Genomic DNA, 20,082 nt, shown 5'->3' with positions numbered 1-20,082 from the left:
TATTGACAGTATCACTCCTCTGCCATCTCTACAAGGCATTGGAATGGATGATTCTTAGTCATATATCAAAATTTATTGTTGAAAAGATAATAAGGGAGCAAGCATGTTTTAGAGCATGGAGGTCACATTGTGGCCAAATCCTAAACCTTATGCAATATATTGAGGATGGTTTCGAAAGAAAGCTAATTATTGGAGTGGCTTTCATCAATGTAACTGTAACACAGGACACTGTTAAACATAGGATATTGTTATGCAAATTAAATAATAACACTGGACATAATAGGCTTTATCAGGGTCATTGGCAGCTTCCCCCAGAACTGGAGATTTTATATGATGCTGAATAGTAAGAATGAGCTGACATAGGAAGTGTATTGTATAAAATATATATGAATGATCAATCAGTCCCAATAACACATGTCTATTTATCTATGCGGACAATACAGTAGTGGCTGCTGCATAAAGATCTATGTTTGTTGAGATAGATGGGACTTATGGTAGTGCTTGAAGAATTAGAAGAAGATTACAGTATAAACCATTTAAAGCCCAACCCAAAGACCCAAGTATATGCTTTCCACCTCTGAAATCGAGATGGAAGAGAAGAGTTGGATATTATAGGGCAAGGGTACCATCTATAGCACTGCCCAGTACCAAAGTGCACCAAGTACCTCATTGTGACCCTCAATAGGATTCTCTCCTTTAAACAGCAATGCCCGAACACTAAGGCTAAAGTCAACTCAAGGAACAATATCATCAGGAAATTGATAAACTACAAATGGGGATCTCATCTATCTACATTGTGCACATGAGCTTTGGCTTTTAGTTCTCTGCAGCAGAATATGCTGCTCCAGTGTGGAGCATATCTGCATATGCAAAACAAGTTGATATCGCTATTAATGAAGCAGCATGTTTAGTAACAGGATGTCTCAAACCTACATCAATTGAGAAAATATATCTCCTCACTGGTATCAGCTAAGATCATGAGAGAGGTTGCAGCAAACGCTGCGAGAACTAAGCAAGGGAAAGACCCTTGACGTCCTCTGAGCAGATATATGCCCCAAGGCAGTTGACTCAGATCTAGGAACAGCTTTATAGCAAGAGCAAATATTCTCGAAGGTACACAAAAACAAATTAAAAGATAGAGGGAGGAGACTGTCGAGGAAGGAATAATGTTAAAGGGGAATATGGCTGAAGGATCTGACTTCTCTCATACTACTTGGAAGATCCTGAATAGGTTGAGAGTCGGAGTGCCTAAATGTAAGACCAATATGCTCAACTGGAGATTCTTAGCAGAACAGCCCATCTGTTGGTATGTCAGAAACATATATCGGTAATGATTTATTTTTGTCCAATGACAAAGTCAGTAAGAAAGAATAACTTATTTGGAGTTATTTTATGTAAAACATTATTTAAATGATGTACCATCTCTGATCTGGGTACATGTGTCATAAACAAGTTGTTACAGATAAAGTGGAATTTGAAGTGGAAAGCAGAATTTGAAAACCTTTTCGTTAGAATATTATAATATTGGAACTCCTTTACAGATATTTTTTAATTATGCCCCAAAGTATAAGAATTTACTTTTGTCCATTGTTTCCTTCTGACACAAATTAGAAAAATAATATGTTGCACTTTGCATTTCTGTTTTTATTATTTTAACTGGAGTAGATTAAATATATGAAAAAGAAAGGCAATTGAAGCTATGCAGCATTGTTAGCTTAGTATGCATTGCTTCCCAGTCTTCACTATTTTTATTGGAGATTAACTTTGACTGTTGGTGATAGAGAACATGTATTATAAGATAATGGAGTGGTGCAAAGAGTGTTATTCTTCTAAAGAAACACTGAATTACACAATAATGACTCCTGGGCAAAAAGAAAATTGGACCTTAAGAAAGTAGTCATTTAAGATTATTTTATAAAACCTGGTAAGATTGTTTTAGACAGTCTTACCTGGTTTTACAGTAGATGGCTACCGGTTCTTTGCATTTCATTGCCCAATAGTGTATTTGTGTGCTATTTATTTATTGGCTATTTGTGATGGGTACTTAGCTTGCCCCTAGCAACTGCTCCAGTAAAGCTTGATTTAGAGTTATCCACAACTGCATGTAGGCATCACTACATATTTGCATTATGAAAAGGATGATGGGTAAATGTACTTTGCATATGGCTGCAGATGGGCCTATGTGCACAGCTTCCAAATCCCAAATGTATGTTATGTGGAGGTGTGTATCTTGCAGGTTGATTGGTTGATCCAACTTCCTGTTCTATGCTTTGCTGTTTGAGCACCTTCTAGCCTGAACAAACATTTGCTGAGTATATAAATGAAACAACTATGCAATCATCTCCAAACAATGATACATAAGTTCCCTGACATTCAGTGATAATACAATAGATTGGAGAATTATGGACTGTATCCCTTGTCTTCTTAGATGACCACCTAGTGGTCATGCTAATGGGTAAATGATCTTTCCTACTGCTGATGGGATCTGGGGTCTGTGTTTCTATTCATATACATTACACGATTTCTGAAAGAGCTTTAGATATTTGGTTGATGCAAAGAGAGGCAACCATGGAAAGTCTCATCAGACTTCCAAACACCTGCAGGTAAACCTGGTTTTGTACTGAGCACAATATTTCTGTTGCATCACAAAATCAACCCATGCACTTCACTTCATACCTCCCATTAAAACAAAAAATAATATTTAGTATCAGCTTTGCCACTGTGACAATTGTTCATATGAAATATCAGTCAGTGTTTGTAATGAGATCCTGCCGTGTGCAGTGAACATGGGATTAAAACAAGGTTCAAATCCTCACTTTCCTCTTTGTTTGCTCCAGGGTTAGTCTCCATTTGTCAGGCTCACTTAGCCATAATGTTGACGTGGAAATAAAATGGGACCCTATGCATATTTTTTATTGGAGATGCCTAAATGTAGAGAAGAGTGCATTAAAATGCTTCAAATAAGTTCTGAATAAAAGATGCTGCTCTGAACTGCTTGAAGGAAGAAAAGGAAATGCGCAATAAAAATTATACATGTGCTTGATTTGTGAAGGTAGCAAAAACTTCTTTTTGGAAGGATATAAATGAGCCTTAAACAGAAACCTATAACTAATGTTTCATGAGGCAAATAAACTCAGAATACATTTCAGTTTCAGTGTCTTGATACATGTTGTGCTATATCTTTTTTGACACTACAGTAGTTCATTGGGCCTTTGCCCTCTTTCACCAACATAAATACACCATGTCTGAGTAGTATACCACAAAGAGTTCTTCTACTCAGCCTCCTCTTTTGCTGATTATAATGCTGAAGTTAGAGGCTTGTTCTTTCCACAAAACATTTAATTGATTACCTGCTTCTTCTCTATTCTTTTATTTCATGTTTTTTAAAAATAAATGGTTATAGGTAGAAACGTTCCTTTGGCTTTTTCCGGCATGATGGCTGGTATAATTTAAGTGTAGCACGGTAGAATTTTCCCAATTTCCTTGTGTAGAGAAGAAAGTGTGATTTCTGTTTGTGGTGTCAGTGAAGATCCATTGCTTTCCTCTTTCCTGCTAAGATGAAAATAATTCATTTTTGAGTCACTCATAAACTGCCACATAAATTATTTGGTTATTCCATTTGCAGCAGCCGCATGATCTTTTGCTTGTTTCTGGACCATGTCATAGAAACAGAGGGCTAAAATTGTGGCTTAATTTGGAAAGGGAACAGATCAGATTTGCTTCTACTCTTCCCTTGGGCGCAGAAGACAGCTGGATGACCTTGGGCCATCCTTCCTTCTCAGCCCTACTCAGCCTCAGGCACTGTGACAAGTTGATTGAGAAACAAAATCCCTTGTTGCATCATGCATTGATAAGCTTCATTCTAAAAACTAGGCAAGCACAGAAATTAGGCAGAATAACAATGACAAATATCAGTGAAGCGTACAACTTGCAAATTAGGCAGAAGTTGCCTTGAGGTGAAATGGGTGGCAAATAAATCAAGTAAATAATATAAAGGGGATATTTGGGGGGCATTATTTCTGTATGCTTTCTATAAACTAACATTGTTTTTGAGAGTTTGGCCATCAAAAGCAAGAGTCTAATAGCTATAATCTTCATTTACGATTTTCGCAGAGCCAAGAGTTGTGTTTTGCGGAGTGAATATGTACCTACATGTCATTCATTTGTACTTAACTCATGTCCATAAGAATAATTAAAGCTGAGGAAATGTCAATGTTGTCATTGTTCCTTTCTGTCTTCCAGAATGGGTTTTTCAACCTTGTTGCAAGTAAGCACAAAGGCTTTGAATCCCCTTACCATTCTTCTTTTACATCTCATTTTAGCACTTCAATTTGATTTGTAGCCTGCAGAAATATAGTTTTATGCGTACAAATGATGTCTGGTTAATGCCAACAACATATTGTACAACTTTTCCTGCATCTTTGGATAAATATAACACCACAGTGTTTTGTTATTTGTGAATGTGTGCATAGCTTTTTTTTTAAAAAAAAAAAACTTATTCTGATCTCTGACACCTGTCATCCCCACAGATTTGAACCACTGTTCTCAGGAGTGAAGGATCTAATTAACACACAAGCTGTGGTGTCATGGCAATAGCCTGCTTTCACAGTATTTTGAGAAGTACCATAGTTCTTTCAATTCAGTTAAAGCCAGAAAGCGGTGGCTTTTTATATGGATAAGAAGGATTTTGTATTTTTTTTCCCTTAAGAAAATACCAAAATTCTTTTTTTTTTTCAAACATGGCAAAATAATTGAATTATATAAAGTCAAAGAATATATATTTAAATCTAGCCTGCAGAGAATCATAAAGCTGAATGTCTATTAGGTTCTTTGATAGGAAATGTATGATATTTGAAAAAAAATCAAGATTTTTTTGTCATACCTGTAATCCAAACAAAGAATATTATATAAATAGACATGCCCTCAGGGACTATATATATTAAAGCGCTTTAAACTACATATTAAGAGCAGCAGTTCTCTGTCTAGTATGCAAATTGTATGCTTCACTGTTTAGATAGCATTCATCTTGCTTATAATAATAAATGGGTCAATATTGGCACTGCAATAATTAAAAACAAGAGGCTGATAGACTTGATTGATTCATTTTAATGAGACTCCATAGATATCATTTATTTCAATAAGAATTTTGATAATAATTCTATTTTTATGTAAACACATGATGAAATTCTGTAATACTCCTTAAGATATGTTGAGGTATATACAGTAGCTTTTGTGTCTGATTCCATAAGCGGGTGGAAATAATGCATGAACTTTCTGATCACCATTTAAGATTCACAGAGCTTCTTTAAATCAATGCTAGCCTTCTGAACCAGCATGCTTCAAATATTTTGGACGTCTCTCATAATCTCCATCTAATATAGAATCCTAGAATGTAAAGATATGAATTTGGAATAAAATCATTTGGAATCAACTCAGAGCAGGAATCAACATTATTTCTGCCTTCCTGACAGGTGCCTATTGGGCCCCTGCTTAAATACAGTAAAAGAAACCTATCATTTCCCAAGGCAATCTGTTCTGACTGTGTTGTAGGAGATGACCAGGCTGAGCCCAAAGGAAGAGTCAAATGTGTCATCAGTCAAGGATCCCTTTGCGCCCATAAGAGATCTAAGTCATTTCCCATGGCCATTAGTAGTTCAGATTCTTATAGAGAGATTACGCATGTAATATATCTTTAAACCCATTTGAACTGCCTGGATTTCCTGATTTTTCTGGTGCTTGACATATATTAGGATATGGCTGTCTAAAAATTGCTCCCTTATAATGTACAACTACTACTTTTTGTTTTGTCTTCTGGAACAAAACTTGAACAACTGCATCCCATCTTCTATATGAAAGAACTTCCGATACGTGAAGAATTTGTGATGTACTTTTCTCCAAACTAAACGTACCAAGTATTTTCAACCAATTCTTATAGGCCTGTGATGGCGAACCTATGGCATGCGTGCTGGAAGTGGCATGCAGAGCCATCTCTCCGGGCACGCCAGCCATTGCCTGTTGCTTTTCTGGGGTCTTCACGCATGCAGGAGTGCTGCTGGAAACCAGAAGAGCAGCTCCTCAGCACGCATGCGTGCGCTGGGAAGCTGAGCTTCCAGTTTCCAATGCGCACAAATGTTCCGGCCAGCTGGTCTTCTCTTTGCCAACACTGTTATAGGCTTTTCCCTTCCTTGTCATCTTGGTTGCTTTCCTCTGGACTTGCTCTATTTTGTCAGTTAAATGCCTAGAATTAGATGCAGTATTTATTTATTTAAGAAAATTTATATGGTGACTCAACTCATTCTTGATGACTCTTAAGATAAAACCCCAATAAAAAAACAGTAACCCCTCATGTGATCAAAATATATTATGTCCACTGTACTTCTCTGGTCACCTAAAAGGGTCACTCTGTCAAACAACATACCTATTAAATCCATGCTGGAATTTTCAGAGCAATGTATTCTTTTCTAAATGTTCACAAATTGATTACTTAGAAATCTGTTCCAAACTTTTGTTTAGTATCAAATTAAAGCTAAATAATCTATATTTACCCAGTTCTTCCCTTTTCCTCTAGTCAGGAGATATATTTGCTTTCTCCGGTTCTCTAGCTGTGTTGCTTCTTCATAATTTTTGTCAAGAATTTAATTTTGGCCTTGAGGAGGGAAGTGGAAGTGGGAGAAAAAAGTAATTCCCTGGCCTTGGGAAGGAAGTATGAGAATCACACTCAAAACACCCCAAACTTGGTTTTTTTTTGTTTTTGTTTTGGTCCTTAAAAATAGAACACTGATGGATTTGAACAGGCTTTCAAGGCTTTATCAATATTCTACAAGATTAAGATTAATATTCTACAATGATAAAGTAGCTTTATCTAGCACAATTCAAAATGCATTACAGTGTCTCTTCGAATGGTGACAAAACGTTTGCAACCAAACTGTCAAGCTTGGAGTTCAAACCAACAGCCCATAAAGTAGCTTCCCTGGAATATCATTTTCTGGAAATACCTTGCCTCAAAGGGATGACAGTTTCTGAAAGATTAGTTTCTGAAAGGAGCTTCAAATTATAACTGCAAGATTCTGATTTATCTTGTCTTAACAATTAACACAAGACAATAAGAGTCAGATGTGGCCTGTTTTTTCTTGTGTTATATAGGCCCATTTGGACATTATTCTCTTTGGTGGAGAAACTCGATTTTGCCCCATCATCTCTTTATAATTTTTCTTTTATTTAACACATAAATGAAAAAAATATGCACTTTTGCCTGTTCTTCTTGTTGTCTTATGATTCCATGTGTCTTCTGTAATAGAGCTTGATTCTTTTCCTGCAGATATTAGCTATTTACATCTCCTTAAAGGGGATGTAGAGAAGATAGTGATGAGGTAGCACCCCACTGCAGACAGTTTCTTGATGACCATACTCTCTCTACCTTTTTCTATACAGGCACACTTTAACTTTTAACTCAGTTGAAAGTGTTGTAGATAGACATTTGCATACTCAAAATACTTCATTCCAAATGGCTGAGCATTGCTGCCCAGCGATTGGTGGCTTAACAACTATTGTGATTGGCCCGCCATTGGCAGGAAGTTTAAAACAATGCCATTGGCCGCGAGCCATGAGCAGCCGCTATAAAAGAGGCTGCCGCGGCTCGAGTTTAGTTGAAGTTACTGACGCTAAATAAAGAGCTGAATTCAACTCCAGTCTGCGAGTCCGTCTTTGTTCCACAATAGAACACTGGCGACGAAGGTGGGATTGAGAAGAACAAGACTGTAAGCACATAGCAACGAAGACCGAGCAATCAAAGAGATGGCCGGAAATAACTCGCCACCTGCACCATTCAACCCAGCCAAAGAAGACTGGGAGTCATATCAACAGGTTCCTCCATGTTCTTAGAGAGTAACGAACTTCAAGGAATCACTGACCAGAGGAAGAGAGCTGTACTCCTGATGCATTGTGGCCCTACCATTTTTAAGATGGCAAAGGCATTGGCCAAATCTCATGATGTCAAGCAGATGGCATGGCCAGACCTGAACCGGATCCTGAGAGCACACTGCGCACGGGTTGTCTCCAACCTCATCTGAAGACACAAATTTTATAAACAAGATCAACCAGAAGGCGAAAATATCAGGGATTTCATAGCAGCACTAAGGGACATTGGAGGAGCCTGCGAGTTTTTCAACATGGAAGAAGCCATGAGAGACCGTATAGTACTAGGCTTGAGAGACACTACTTTACAAAGCAAATTGTTGAACCAACCCAACATCACTGTGAACGAAGCCATTGCTGAAGCCACTGCAGCAGAAGGAGCAAAGAAATCAGTGGCTACAATGCAACAAATGAACACAACCAACCGAGAAACGTAGAACAGCCCAAACCAAAGCCGGGAAAAGAAAACAAAAGGCAACCAAAAACACACTACTGCAACCACCCACCATGAAGACATCGATTCCTCATCCGACACTGAAAGTGAAGATGAGGAAATTCATAGGCTTCAGTCAGAATGAAACCGGCAAGAAAAGAGAGGAAGGAAGCCTGGATTTCAGTGTGCCAGATGGGGAGGAGACCACCCACGTTCAGAATGCTGTTTCTTGGATGCCTTCTGCAGACACTGCGAAAAACGGGGGCACATTGCAAGGGTCTGCCGAAACAAAAAGAGCTATAATCCAAGAAGGCGAGGCAGCAGCCCCCCCCCCAAAGCCAGAGAAAGATAGACCAGAAGTCATTGGAGCTGAGAAAATAGGAGCAAAAGAAGCAAAAAAGAAGAAGAAACACACCAAACTTTTATCATCGGAAATGCCAGAACCACCGATGCGAAAAAGGTTCGCATAAATGTTAAAATAGAAGGACAACCATGTGAAATGGAAGTGGACTCTGGCTCATATCTATCAATGGTATCATGGAACACAACAAAAAACCTGATACCTGACATCCAAAGAAAAGAACTCGAAGAGCAAAGCTTGCGTTAAAAGATTACCAGGGGAACAAGATTCCGGTAGTTGGATTGGGACATTTCCAAATAAAATTCAAAAGACACACTGAGGTCCTTCCATTGACAATTGTCAACCGAGATTGCCCCAGCCTGCTTGGGTTAGAATGGTTTGCATCTTTAGGAATCGAGGTGACAGGAATCAACAGCATCTCCAAAACGGACTGGGAAAAAAGCCTGATGAAGGAATTCCAGGACGTATTCGATGGGACTTTAGGCAAGTACCGTGGGACTCCTATTTTGTTTAGTCTGAACCCAAACATAGCCCCCATTCGTTTAAAAGCCAGACGCATCCCCATTTCCTTAAAGCCAAAAATTGATGGGCAACTGAACAAACTCATCGCACAAGTGGTACTAGAGCCAATCGACCATGCAAGATGGGAAACCCCGATTGTAACACCCATGAAACCAGATGGGTCTGTGCGCATCTGTGGTGACTATAAGGCCACCCTTAACCATGCATTACAGCAGAGCGCATATCCCGTTCCCGTAGTTCAGCACCTTTTGCATTCGTTGGAGGAAGGAAAAGTTTTTGCAAAGCTCGATCTCGCGCAAGCATATCAACAATTGCCAGTTGATCCCGAGACGGCAGAGGCGCAGACTATTGTAATGCACAGAGGGGCATTCAAATGCAACAGACTGCAATTCAGTGTCAGCGTGGCCCCAGGCATTTTCCAAAGCCTAATGGAGCGCCTCCGACAAGGACTAAAAGGGGTGATCCCTTATTTTGATGATGTATTGATATCCGCCAGAAACAAAAAACAACTAAAAGACCGGCTAAGAGAAGTCTTGCAAAGATTTAGGAAAGCAGGACTCAAAGTCAAAAAAGAAAAATGCCAACTTGTTACAAATCAGGTCAAATTCCTGGGATACCTTATTGATGAAGCAGGAATCCACCCCATCGAAAAAAAATAAGAGCCATAAAAGAAGCACCCAGACCCAAAAATAAAACAGACTTACAGGCATTTTGGGGACTCATTAATTTTTACAATGTCTTTTTGCCGCAGAAGGCAACAATAGCGGAGCCACTGCACAGACTCCTCGATAAAAAAGCCATCTGGACCTGGGGCCAATGAGAAGAAGCCACATTCCAGGGAATTAAAGACCTAATAACGTCCAAATCGGTATTGATCCAATACAGTGATACGTTGCCACTGATTGTCACCTGCGATGCATCACTATTTGGTGTGAGCGCCATACTCAGCCACACACTCCCTGATCGCAGAGAGGCACCGATCACCTTTTACTCTAAGACATTGTCAAAAGCTGAAAGAAACTACAGCCAACTGGATAGAGAAGCCTTAGCCGCCATATCGGGTGTCAAACGGTTTCATGAATACCTTTATAGTAGGACATTTTCCTTAATGTCCATAAGAGAACATAAGCCTCTATTGGGAATTCTGGTGGGGAACAGGGCCACCCCCAACATCCTATCACCAAGGATGACACGGTGGTCAGAATTCCTTGCAGCCTACAACTATACATTTGTCCACCGACCAGGAAAAGCAATACCCCATGCCGACGCACTGAGCCACTCCCCTCTACCAGATCGGGATGATGACCCAGCTCCTACCACGTCAACACTCCAGATTGAAACATTACCAAATCTGCATATCACAGCATCAGACATTGCAAAGGAAACCGCTAAAGACACATTGATGGCTCAGATCCTGAATTGGGTAGGAAGGGGCTGGCCGGAAAACGATAAGAACGAAACTTTTAAACCCTTTAGAACCCAGCAAACTGAACTGTCAGTGGAGAAAGGATGCATACTGTGGGGGGATAGAGTTGTAATTCCAAAAAAACTACAGGAAGAAGTGTTGGGCATGTTGCATGAAGGACACCCAGGCATGGTAAAAATGAAGTCCCTGGCCAGAAGCTACGTCTGGTGGCCAGGGATGGACAAGGTCATTGAAACATGGGTGACAACATGCAATAAATGCCAGAAATCCAGACTTAATCCCCCATTAGCACCAGTCCTCGACTGGGAGACACCAAGAGGCCCCTGGTTGAGGATCCACATAGACTTCGCCGGACCCACGAAAGGATATACATTTTTAATTGTTGTCGATGCCTACTTGAACTGGTTGGAGGTCAGCGTCATGAATTCCATAACAACCGAAGCCATCACCAAACAACTAAGAAAGCTTTTTGCCATGCATGGGATGCCGGATTTGCTAGTTTTGGTTCACTGCTTTAGCTTTTGAACAATTCCTCGCAGAACAGGGCATATGACATGCCCTGACAGTGCCAGCTCACCTGGCTTCAAACGGAAAGGTGGAATGCATGGTTAGATACTTGAAAGAGGCATTAGAAAAACTCGACACAGGTGACATTCAAGACCAAATCAATACAATGCTCACAATCCAACATATCACACCGAGCACATCAACGAACAAGAGTCCAGCTGAACTGTTAATGGGCAGGAAATTGCGAACATATCTGGACAGGTTGCACCCCACCTACAACCCTGAAAAGCCACCAGACTCCTCCAGTAAGTACCGCACATTTTCGCCAGGTGACCTGGTATATGCGAAAAATCTTACTGGAGACCCATTGTGGCTACCGGCGACAATAACACAGATAACAGGGCATACCGCTTAGAAACGACAGACAGCAGAACCTGGAAGAGGCACATCGACCAATTATGGTCTCGAGCTATCGAGTGGACCACAGACACGCCCAGAAGCACAGAACATGCACAAACCCCAATAAATAAAACCGGGGGAACCATTAAATATTAAGAAAAGGAAGACCCTTCATTAACCCGACAAAAAACAAATCACCAACCAATTCCAGAAAGCCAAACAAAAAATAACTACTTACTGGAAGGCAAAGTTGGAGAAAAGGAGCTGGAAAACAACCAAGGAAGAAGCAGCTGAGCCGACTCAATCTGCCCGGGTAAGCCAGGAGGGAGCGGCATGGCTGACTCACCCTTCCAGCAGGTTCCAGAGAGAAGGACTAGAGAGACAGCGATCCCGTCCGAACCAACCAGAATCAACACAGAGACTGAGCTGCGCAGCTCAAGTAGGAACCACAAAAGCCCCGCCTACCTACGCGACTACGTAATGTAGCGTGGACCGGACCAAGAGGGGAGGGGTGTTGTATATAGACATTTGCATACTCATAATACTTCATTCCAATTGGAAGAGCATTGCCACCCAGCGATTGGTGGCTTAACAACTATTGCGATTGGCCCACCATTGGTGGGAAATTTAAAACGATGCCATTGGCCACGAGCCGTGAGCCGTGAGCCACGAGCAGCTGCTATAAAAGAGGCTGCCGTGGCTCGAGTTTAGTTGAAGTTACTGACACTAAATTCAACTCCAGCCTGCGAGTCCGTCTTTGTTCCACAATAGAACAGAAAGCCCTTTGTGGTTTCCCAAGTTGTCTCCTAATTCCTGAGTTTAGTTTAGTTTAGTTTATTGTCATTTCATCTCATACGATGAAATTAAATAGCATTTCCAGTGTACATTATGACTATAAAAATAAACACAAACACACATCCTTCATATGCTATACATTGAATTTAAAAACCCAGTATTGCATTAATATTGCACTATACAGTAGAATTCAAAAGAGCTACTGCCCTGGGATAGAAGCTGTTTTTCAGCCTATTTGTCCTTGTTTTTATTATCCTGTACTGTCTGCCAGATGGTAATAGTTCAAAAAAGGGGTACCCAAGATGAGATGGATCTTTGAGAATGTTTTGGACTTTCTTAAGGCAGCGGGAGCTATAAAGCTCTTCCAAAGAGGAGAAAGAGCAACTAATTATCCTCTGGGCAATGACCTCTGGAGAGCTTTCCTATTTGCCATTGTGCAATTGTCAAACCATGCAGAGGTGCAGTAAGTTAAGATATTCTCTATGGTGCAGTGGTAGAAGGTCACTAGCAGTTTTTCATTCAGTTGTTGATTTCTGTGAAGTCTCAGGTAGTATAATCTCTGCTGGGCCCTTTTGACCAGTACTGCAATGTGAGCACATCAGGTCAGGTCCTCTTATATGGTAACACCCAGAGAGTGGGTGAGAATCATATGCTTCAGGAGAGCTCATTCAGATCATCTGCCTTGCTTAACAGTATATATTATTTATTTATATTTGATTGTTTATGTATTTATTTAGTGTGCCATTCTATTTACTATTAGAGTGATTTTGGATGGGAGACAGTAATAATATTGCTATTTGTCATATCTTGCATTCTTATCCAAATATATGGTCAACATATTTCTAAGGCACAAGACTGAAGGAGGAAAAATTGAAGTATCTTTCTTCGAGTGTAATTTCTCTCCCCTGCCCCTTAATTTAAACTACTGTTGTTACAAATATCATTTTGTAATATAACATGAACATTTCTATACTGAAATGTGTATGAGGGTGGAAAAGGCTATATTATTTCATACATCTGTTTTGAATACCCTGTTTTCTTAGTTGCTGGAATTATACAAATGTACTGCAATCCTAGCTGATTTAAAATGTTGGAGACAACATATAGCTATCCCATTGTCCCGTTAAAAATAAAATAAAATATTCAGAAAAGTCTGAACACAAGATCTTTGCAAATCACCAGATGTATGTCTTCTCTTCAATTATTGCCTGCAGGATGGTGTACTAGTTTTTATTTTTTAATTCTTGAATTTATAACCATTTTTTCACGTGCATGGCAAGAATTCATTTAGCAATGAATGGGGAGGTAGATTTTTCCTTCTCCATTTGATGGAGACTTGCAATTTGCCTCCATTGTTTGTCACGCGCTTCATCTTGCCATTTTTCTCTTACATTGTTTTTCTCCTTCTCTTCTCTTTCTTTTTAAACTGCATTACATTTTTTTATTGAGGACCAAGATGAACTGGTCCCTGCATCATTGGACCCATTACACTTCCTAACAATTCCATTTACACCTTATTGTTTGTCTTATTGCTGGAAAATTCAGGTGATTCATCATGCCTGGGAAAGCACCTGATCCCATTTCCCTTGATATTGCAATCACTATGTGACAGGAATACTGTAAGCATTGCCTTTCAACCTACCTAACAGGCTAAGGTGATACATCTTTGGGGATTTTTAGTCTCTCGTGTATTGATGAGATCCATTTTTGTAATGCTATTTTCTTGCTTCTTTTCAACAGCCCACTGAGTGAAGAAAAAGGTTTGGACTTAATAAAGGAAGTTGCTGGTCTTCTGAAGCTCCAGATGACAGCATTTGCTGATATCAAGTATGTGCAGTAGAAATCTTTTTCTTAATGTCTCCTTTTCCTAAATTTCTACATCAATATTGGAATTTGTTCTATGATGTGACAGTCAAAAAACAAACCAAAGTACAACTGCCTCAGTGATTCTATTGTCTTGAGATGGCTTGTCACATTAAAAATGATGTAAAAGAGAAAAAAAACACATCTGAGGATTATTCAATCAAGTCACTGGCAGTTGGTTCAAGAATGCATTCAACCTTACAGATTTACCCATGAGAGCTACAACATGCAAAAAGTTTAATTCAGGGGCAGGGTATATATAAAGTATACATAAAGTCAGTATATTATGTGTTCATTCTACTTGGTGGGATATGGGCAGTAATACGTTGGTTTGCAAAATACTGTAGTATATTAAAGGTCCTAATTGCTTTAAATTATGTGAGCACTCTTGGAATAGGCTTTGCTTGAATTTCTAGGATATTGGCCAAAATGTATCAGAATAATGAGTATTGTTCATTTTTATTTGATATATTTATTTATTTATTTTTATCAATAGCTTACAAGATAATAGGTATAAGTAAAAACAGTTATGAATACATGGATACATATAAGAAAAATTAAAAAATAAAAGAAACAATAGGACAGGGACAATAGGCACGTTGGTGCGCTTATGCACACCCCCTACAGACCTCTTAGGAAAGGGGTGAGGTCAATAGTAGACAGTCTAAGGTTAAAGTTTTTGGGGTTTGGGGAAAAAAACCACAGAGTCAGGTAGAGTATTCCAGACATTGACCACTCTGTTGCTGAAGTTGTATTTCCTGCAATCAAGTTTGGTGCGATTAACCTTGAGTTTGTATCTATTGTTTGCTCTTGTGTTGTTATGGTTGAAGCTGAAGTGTTCATTGACAGGTAGGACATTGCAATGTATGATTTTATATACTATACTTAAATTGGACTGAAGGCGGCATAGTTCTAGGTTTTCTAGGTCTAGATTTTCGAATCTGGGGGCATAAGGTATTCTGCAATGAGTAGAGGAGTGGAGAACTCTTCTTATGAAATATTACTGGATTTTCTCAACTGTATTGATATCGGATACGTAATGTGGGTTCCAGACTGATGAGCTGTATTCAAGTATTGGTCTAGCAAATGTTTTGTATGCTCTAGTTATTAGTGTGATATTACCAGAGAAAAAGCTATGTAAGATTAGATTAACAACTCTCAGCACCTTTTTGGCTATGTAGTTACAGTGAGCTCTAGCACTTAGGTCATTAGAGATGAGTACTCCAAGATCCTTGACAGAGTTTGGATCATCAACAAGGTCTTGACTATTCAGCCTGTATTTTATTTTCTGATTTTTTTTTCCAATATGTAAGACAGAGCATTTATTTGTTGAGATTTGAAGTTGCCATTTGTTTGACCATTCTGATACATAGTGAAGATCTTTTTGAAGGGTAGCAGTATTGTCTTTGGTGTTGAATAGCTTTACATCATCAGCAAAGAGAACGCAGTCTTTAACATTGTTATGAAATGCTGCTTGTGGGATCACTACAACTATATCTGATAACGTAATCTTCACTTGTATTAATGAACAGCATTATGTGAAAGCCTTAATCAACCAAAGCCATGAATTCTTATTTAATCTTGAAATTTATAAGGCTGACTGATTCAAACAGCATAATTTTGGTTGGTGGATAAAAGAAAAACCATAAATCAATAGTCACTATATGCAATATATTAATGTATGCAGTATATTAAATGTATACAGTCTATAAATGTAAAATATCTAAAATGGAATTTAAACAACATAAATAATGAAAAATAGATGTTGTATATCTGTGAAAATAAGAGAAAAGAGAAAAATGTAATAAATATGAATAATGTCATTTTGTGAAATTAAGTAGATGCAATGAGGTGAAGGTGCAGTTTAATTATGTGTAAAAGGCAATAATATACCTGCACTTTCTACAATTTTGTAAACAACAAACTAAAAGACTCAAGGTCCATCCCACCCCTGAAAGCACCTAATGGTAAAGACTGCAATGACAACACCATTAAAGTCAACCTCTTTCATACATTCTTTGGCTCAGTATTTGTAAACAGCAATGTATCATGCCCAGTATTTCCTAGTCGAACCACAGACAACTACAATGATCTAATACATATCGATTTTACATAAGACAATGTTGAAAAACACTACACAATCTAAAACCATCTCTATCTATTGGATTGGATGGAATATGTCCCTACTTCTTAAAAAAGCTACCCACTGCCATAGCCAAACCTCTAAGCATAATCTTTGAAAAATCTTTCAGGACCAGCTCTTTGCCTAACCTATGGTCACTGGCCATGGTCATCCCCAGCCTAGTTGAAAATTACAGACAAATCTCTTTATGCTGTGTCACCTGTAAAGTCATGGAATCAATTATTAACCAATCCATTATCTTCCACTTAGAGACAAACAACTTACTCTCTAACAAACAATTTGGTTTCAGAAAAAAACTATCCTGTAATCTTACACTGCAAAAACATATTGACTACACAACTGGATCAGGGCAAAGCAATAGACTCAATTTACATACACCTCTGTAAAGCCTTTGATTCAGTGATACATGACAAACTACTCCTAAAACTTAAATCTTATTACTCTGGACACCTGCATAAATGGATTGAGGCATTCCTGTCAAACAGGCAACAAATGATCAAAATTGGAAGCATCCTATCAAATTCTGAACCTGTCAACAGTGGTGTCCCCCAAGGCAGTATTCTAGGACCAACTCTCTTCATACTCTACATAAATGACCTCTGTGATCACATTAATCTCTTCGCCAATGATGTAAAGCTATTCAACACCACCATACTGCTACCCTCCAAAAAGACCTTGACAGAATGGTCAAACAAATGGCAACTTCAAATCTCAACAAATAAATGCTCTGTCTTACATATTGGCAAAAAAAATCAGAAAATAAAATACAAGCTGAATCGTCAACACCTTGTTGATGATCCAACTCTGTCAAGGATCTTGAAGTACTCATTTCTAATGATCTAAGTGCTAGAGCCTGTCAGCCTTCAAGATCTTCTTTCTGGCTGTCATGAGTAACGGGGGGAGGAAGGGGGAGAAGTATGGGAAACGAGCTGGAAGTGTTACCAACTAATATTGTATAAACTGAGGAGGGTTTCTATTTCTTGCTTAGCTTTCTCTTCCCTGAGCAGCTGCAAACCTTTATCAGAGTAGGCCAAGGTCAACTAATCATCACCACCTGAGGATGTCCACATGATGAGGTTCACAATTTTAATTGGAAGAACCATTTGAACTATTGGGGGTGGGAACATTCCCATCCCTTGATATATGTGATGTGGCCTATTTCCTCAGATTCAGAATTCTCTTGTTGCTACCACTTGACTTCCAGTAAAAGATATCTTTTCTCTAATTACAAGAGTCTAAGTATTTCTTTCTTGGATTTTGAACGGAGTACCAGCTGACAGCCCACTGTAACTACATAGTCAAAAAGGCATTAAGAGTTGTTAATCTAATCCTGCGTAGCTTTTTCTCTGGTAATATCACACTAATAACTAGAGCATACAAAACTTTTGCTAGACCAATACTTGAATACAGCTCATCAGTCTGGAACCCGCATTACGTATTTGATATTAATACAGTTGAGAAAGTCCAGTAATATTTCACAAGAAGAGTTCTCCACTCCTCTACTCATTGCAGAATACCTTATGCCACCAGACCTGAAATTCTAAACCTAGACAACCTAGAACTACGTCACCTTCAGTCCAATCTGAGTATAGTATATAAAATCATACATTGCAATGTCCTACCTGTCAATGAATACTTCAGCTTCAACCATAACAACACAAGAGCAAACAATAGATACAAACTCAAGGTAAACCACACCAAACTTGATTGCAGGAAATACGACTTCAGCAACAGAGTGGTCAATGCCTGGAATACTCTACCTGATTCTGTGGTTTCTTCCCCAAACCCCAAAAACTTTAACTTTAAACTGTCTACTATTGACTTCACCCCTTTCCCAGGAGGTATGTAGGGGGCGTGCATAAATGCACCAATGTGCCTACTGTCCCTGTCCTATTGTTTCTTTTTATTTTTCTTATGAGTATCCATTTCATGTATTCATACATATTTTTATACTTATACCTCTTATCTTATAATCACTTGACAAAATAAAATAAATAAATAAAAAATAAATATATGTCAGTAAATATGAATTGATATTGTCTTGATTATGGATAGTTATGAAAATAGGAATTCATTAGTTGGTGATAGTTGTTTGTTATGCTCTAGTGCAGTGGTAAAATTTTCAACCTGATGCCTACCGCCCAATAGTGGGTGTTCCAGCTTTCATGTTGGGCGGTAGGGGTTTTGTCTCCTACTTTATAAATCACCGTTACTGTGGAACCAGTGGGCAGTTAGAGAAACTTTTTACAACTAACAGAAATACAAAAGTGGGCAGTAGGTTTAAAAAGGTTAACTACCACTACTCTAGTGAATGGCAGTAATAGAAAAACTAAGAATGAGTTTTTGGAAAAATTATATACCTTATATATGTGATTGGGGGGTGGGGTGATATTTTGTTAAAAATCATGAATATATGGTTGAGATAGGGAACATATAAAAATAAGTCATTTGGAAAATAAAAATGAATGCTAATAGTGATTGCTTAGTGAGTATCTATTTTTAAAATGTATTTTGCTTTGAATATGTGGTTTAAGAATATATTTATTCATAAGTATGCATGGCAAATAAAAATATTAATCTAAAAGCATGACTGACTTGATTGTCTGATAAAAAACTGAAACAAGAATGGAGAATCTGAGAGGGATTAGAGGTTCTGGATCTGAGTGTCAAGAATGGATTTTAGGGAAAACATAGACATGGAAGAAAAGGAAAAATAAAACTGAAGAAAAGTAAATGACTACTGTTTAAAAAAAAGGAATCCTGTATGAAAAAGTAATAGAAGATAGATTGATTTCCCTTGAGAATAAATGGAAAGTAGATATAAGAAAGGAGAATGTAAAAGCTTCTTGGAACAGAATGAAAAGAATCACCGACAGCGTGCCTCTGAAATGTGTGGAGTTAATAGGAAATTTGAGAAAGGATGCTAGATAAAATAATAATGAGAGAGAGAGAGGCTGATGGTGTGGAAGAAATTTATGTAAGAAAAAATGTTGAAAAAATATAAAAAATACTGTATAAATATACATATAGCCAAAAAAAAAGGAAGTCAGAGAGGAAGGAAAGATTAAGAATAAACAAGACAGAAAATGCAGAGCAGTTTGATTATTTTATTATTTCAATGGAAATAATAATAAAAATATTTTTAAAGTGCGTAAAAATAACTAAACAAGGAGCTTCCAGCAGAGTGAATAGAATTCAAAATTAAAACAATGAAATGATTTAGGGAGAGAATGTGTGTGAATGCTGGAAGAAATGTTTTGTTTCATCCATTCATCCATTCATCCATCCATCCATCCATCCATTCATCCATCCATTCATTCATTCACCCATCCATTCATTTATTCAGGCAGGCAGGCAGGCAGGCATTGGCTTCCAGTACTTTTGGAGATTGTGATAGTGTTACATACAGTATAAGAATGGGGCTGAAATAAATGCTATAAATATTAGTGTCTAAGAAAATCTGTACTCAAAGGTGTTGGAGCAGTAATACAATCTTTTATGTTATATCTCTCCAACAATTGTTCAATTTTTCTTTGTTGACTGTGAAGATAACCACCTTTCTCAGTTTTTTGTATAGAAAATGGTGATACATTGTGATCTGGAATGCTACTAGAAAGATAGTAGATTACATATAGTCCATTGTAAGGAATAAATATTTGTCAAAAGAAGTAAATAAAAAGCATGAATGAAGGTAAATATGTGTGTCCCAGGATAATGTT

General features: G+C 38.2%; 1 protein-coding gene across 1 annotated transcript in view; it reads left to right on the top strand.

Moving 5' to 3' along the window:
• PTPRN2 (protein tyrosine phosphatase receptor type N2) overlaps positions 1–20,082 on the top strand; it is a 609,242-nt gene that overhangs the window by 133,399 nt on the left and 455,761 nt on the right. Inside the window, exon 9 of the mRNA XM_087917130.1 lies at positions 14,098–14,184. Within this exon, the coding sequence (XP_087773256.1) occupies positions 14,098–14,184 (87 nt within the window). The remainder of the gene's footprint in view (positions 1–14,097; positions 14,185–20,082) is intronic.

This window comes from Pseudonaja textilis, chromosome Z (assembly GCF_049901715.1).
Source record: "Pseudonaja textilis isolate UNSWEBS1 chromosome Z, rPseTex1.2, whole genome shotgun sequence".
Lineage (NCBI taxonomy): Eukaryota > Metazoa > Chordata > Lepidosauria > Squamata > Elapidae > Pseudonaja > Pseudonaja textilis.
Note: the sequence above shows the minus strand (reverse complement) of the source record. Positions and strands in the feature narration are given on the sequence as shown.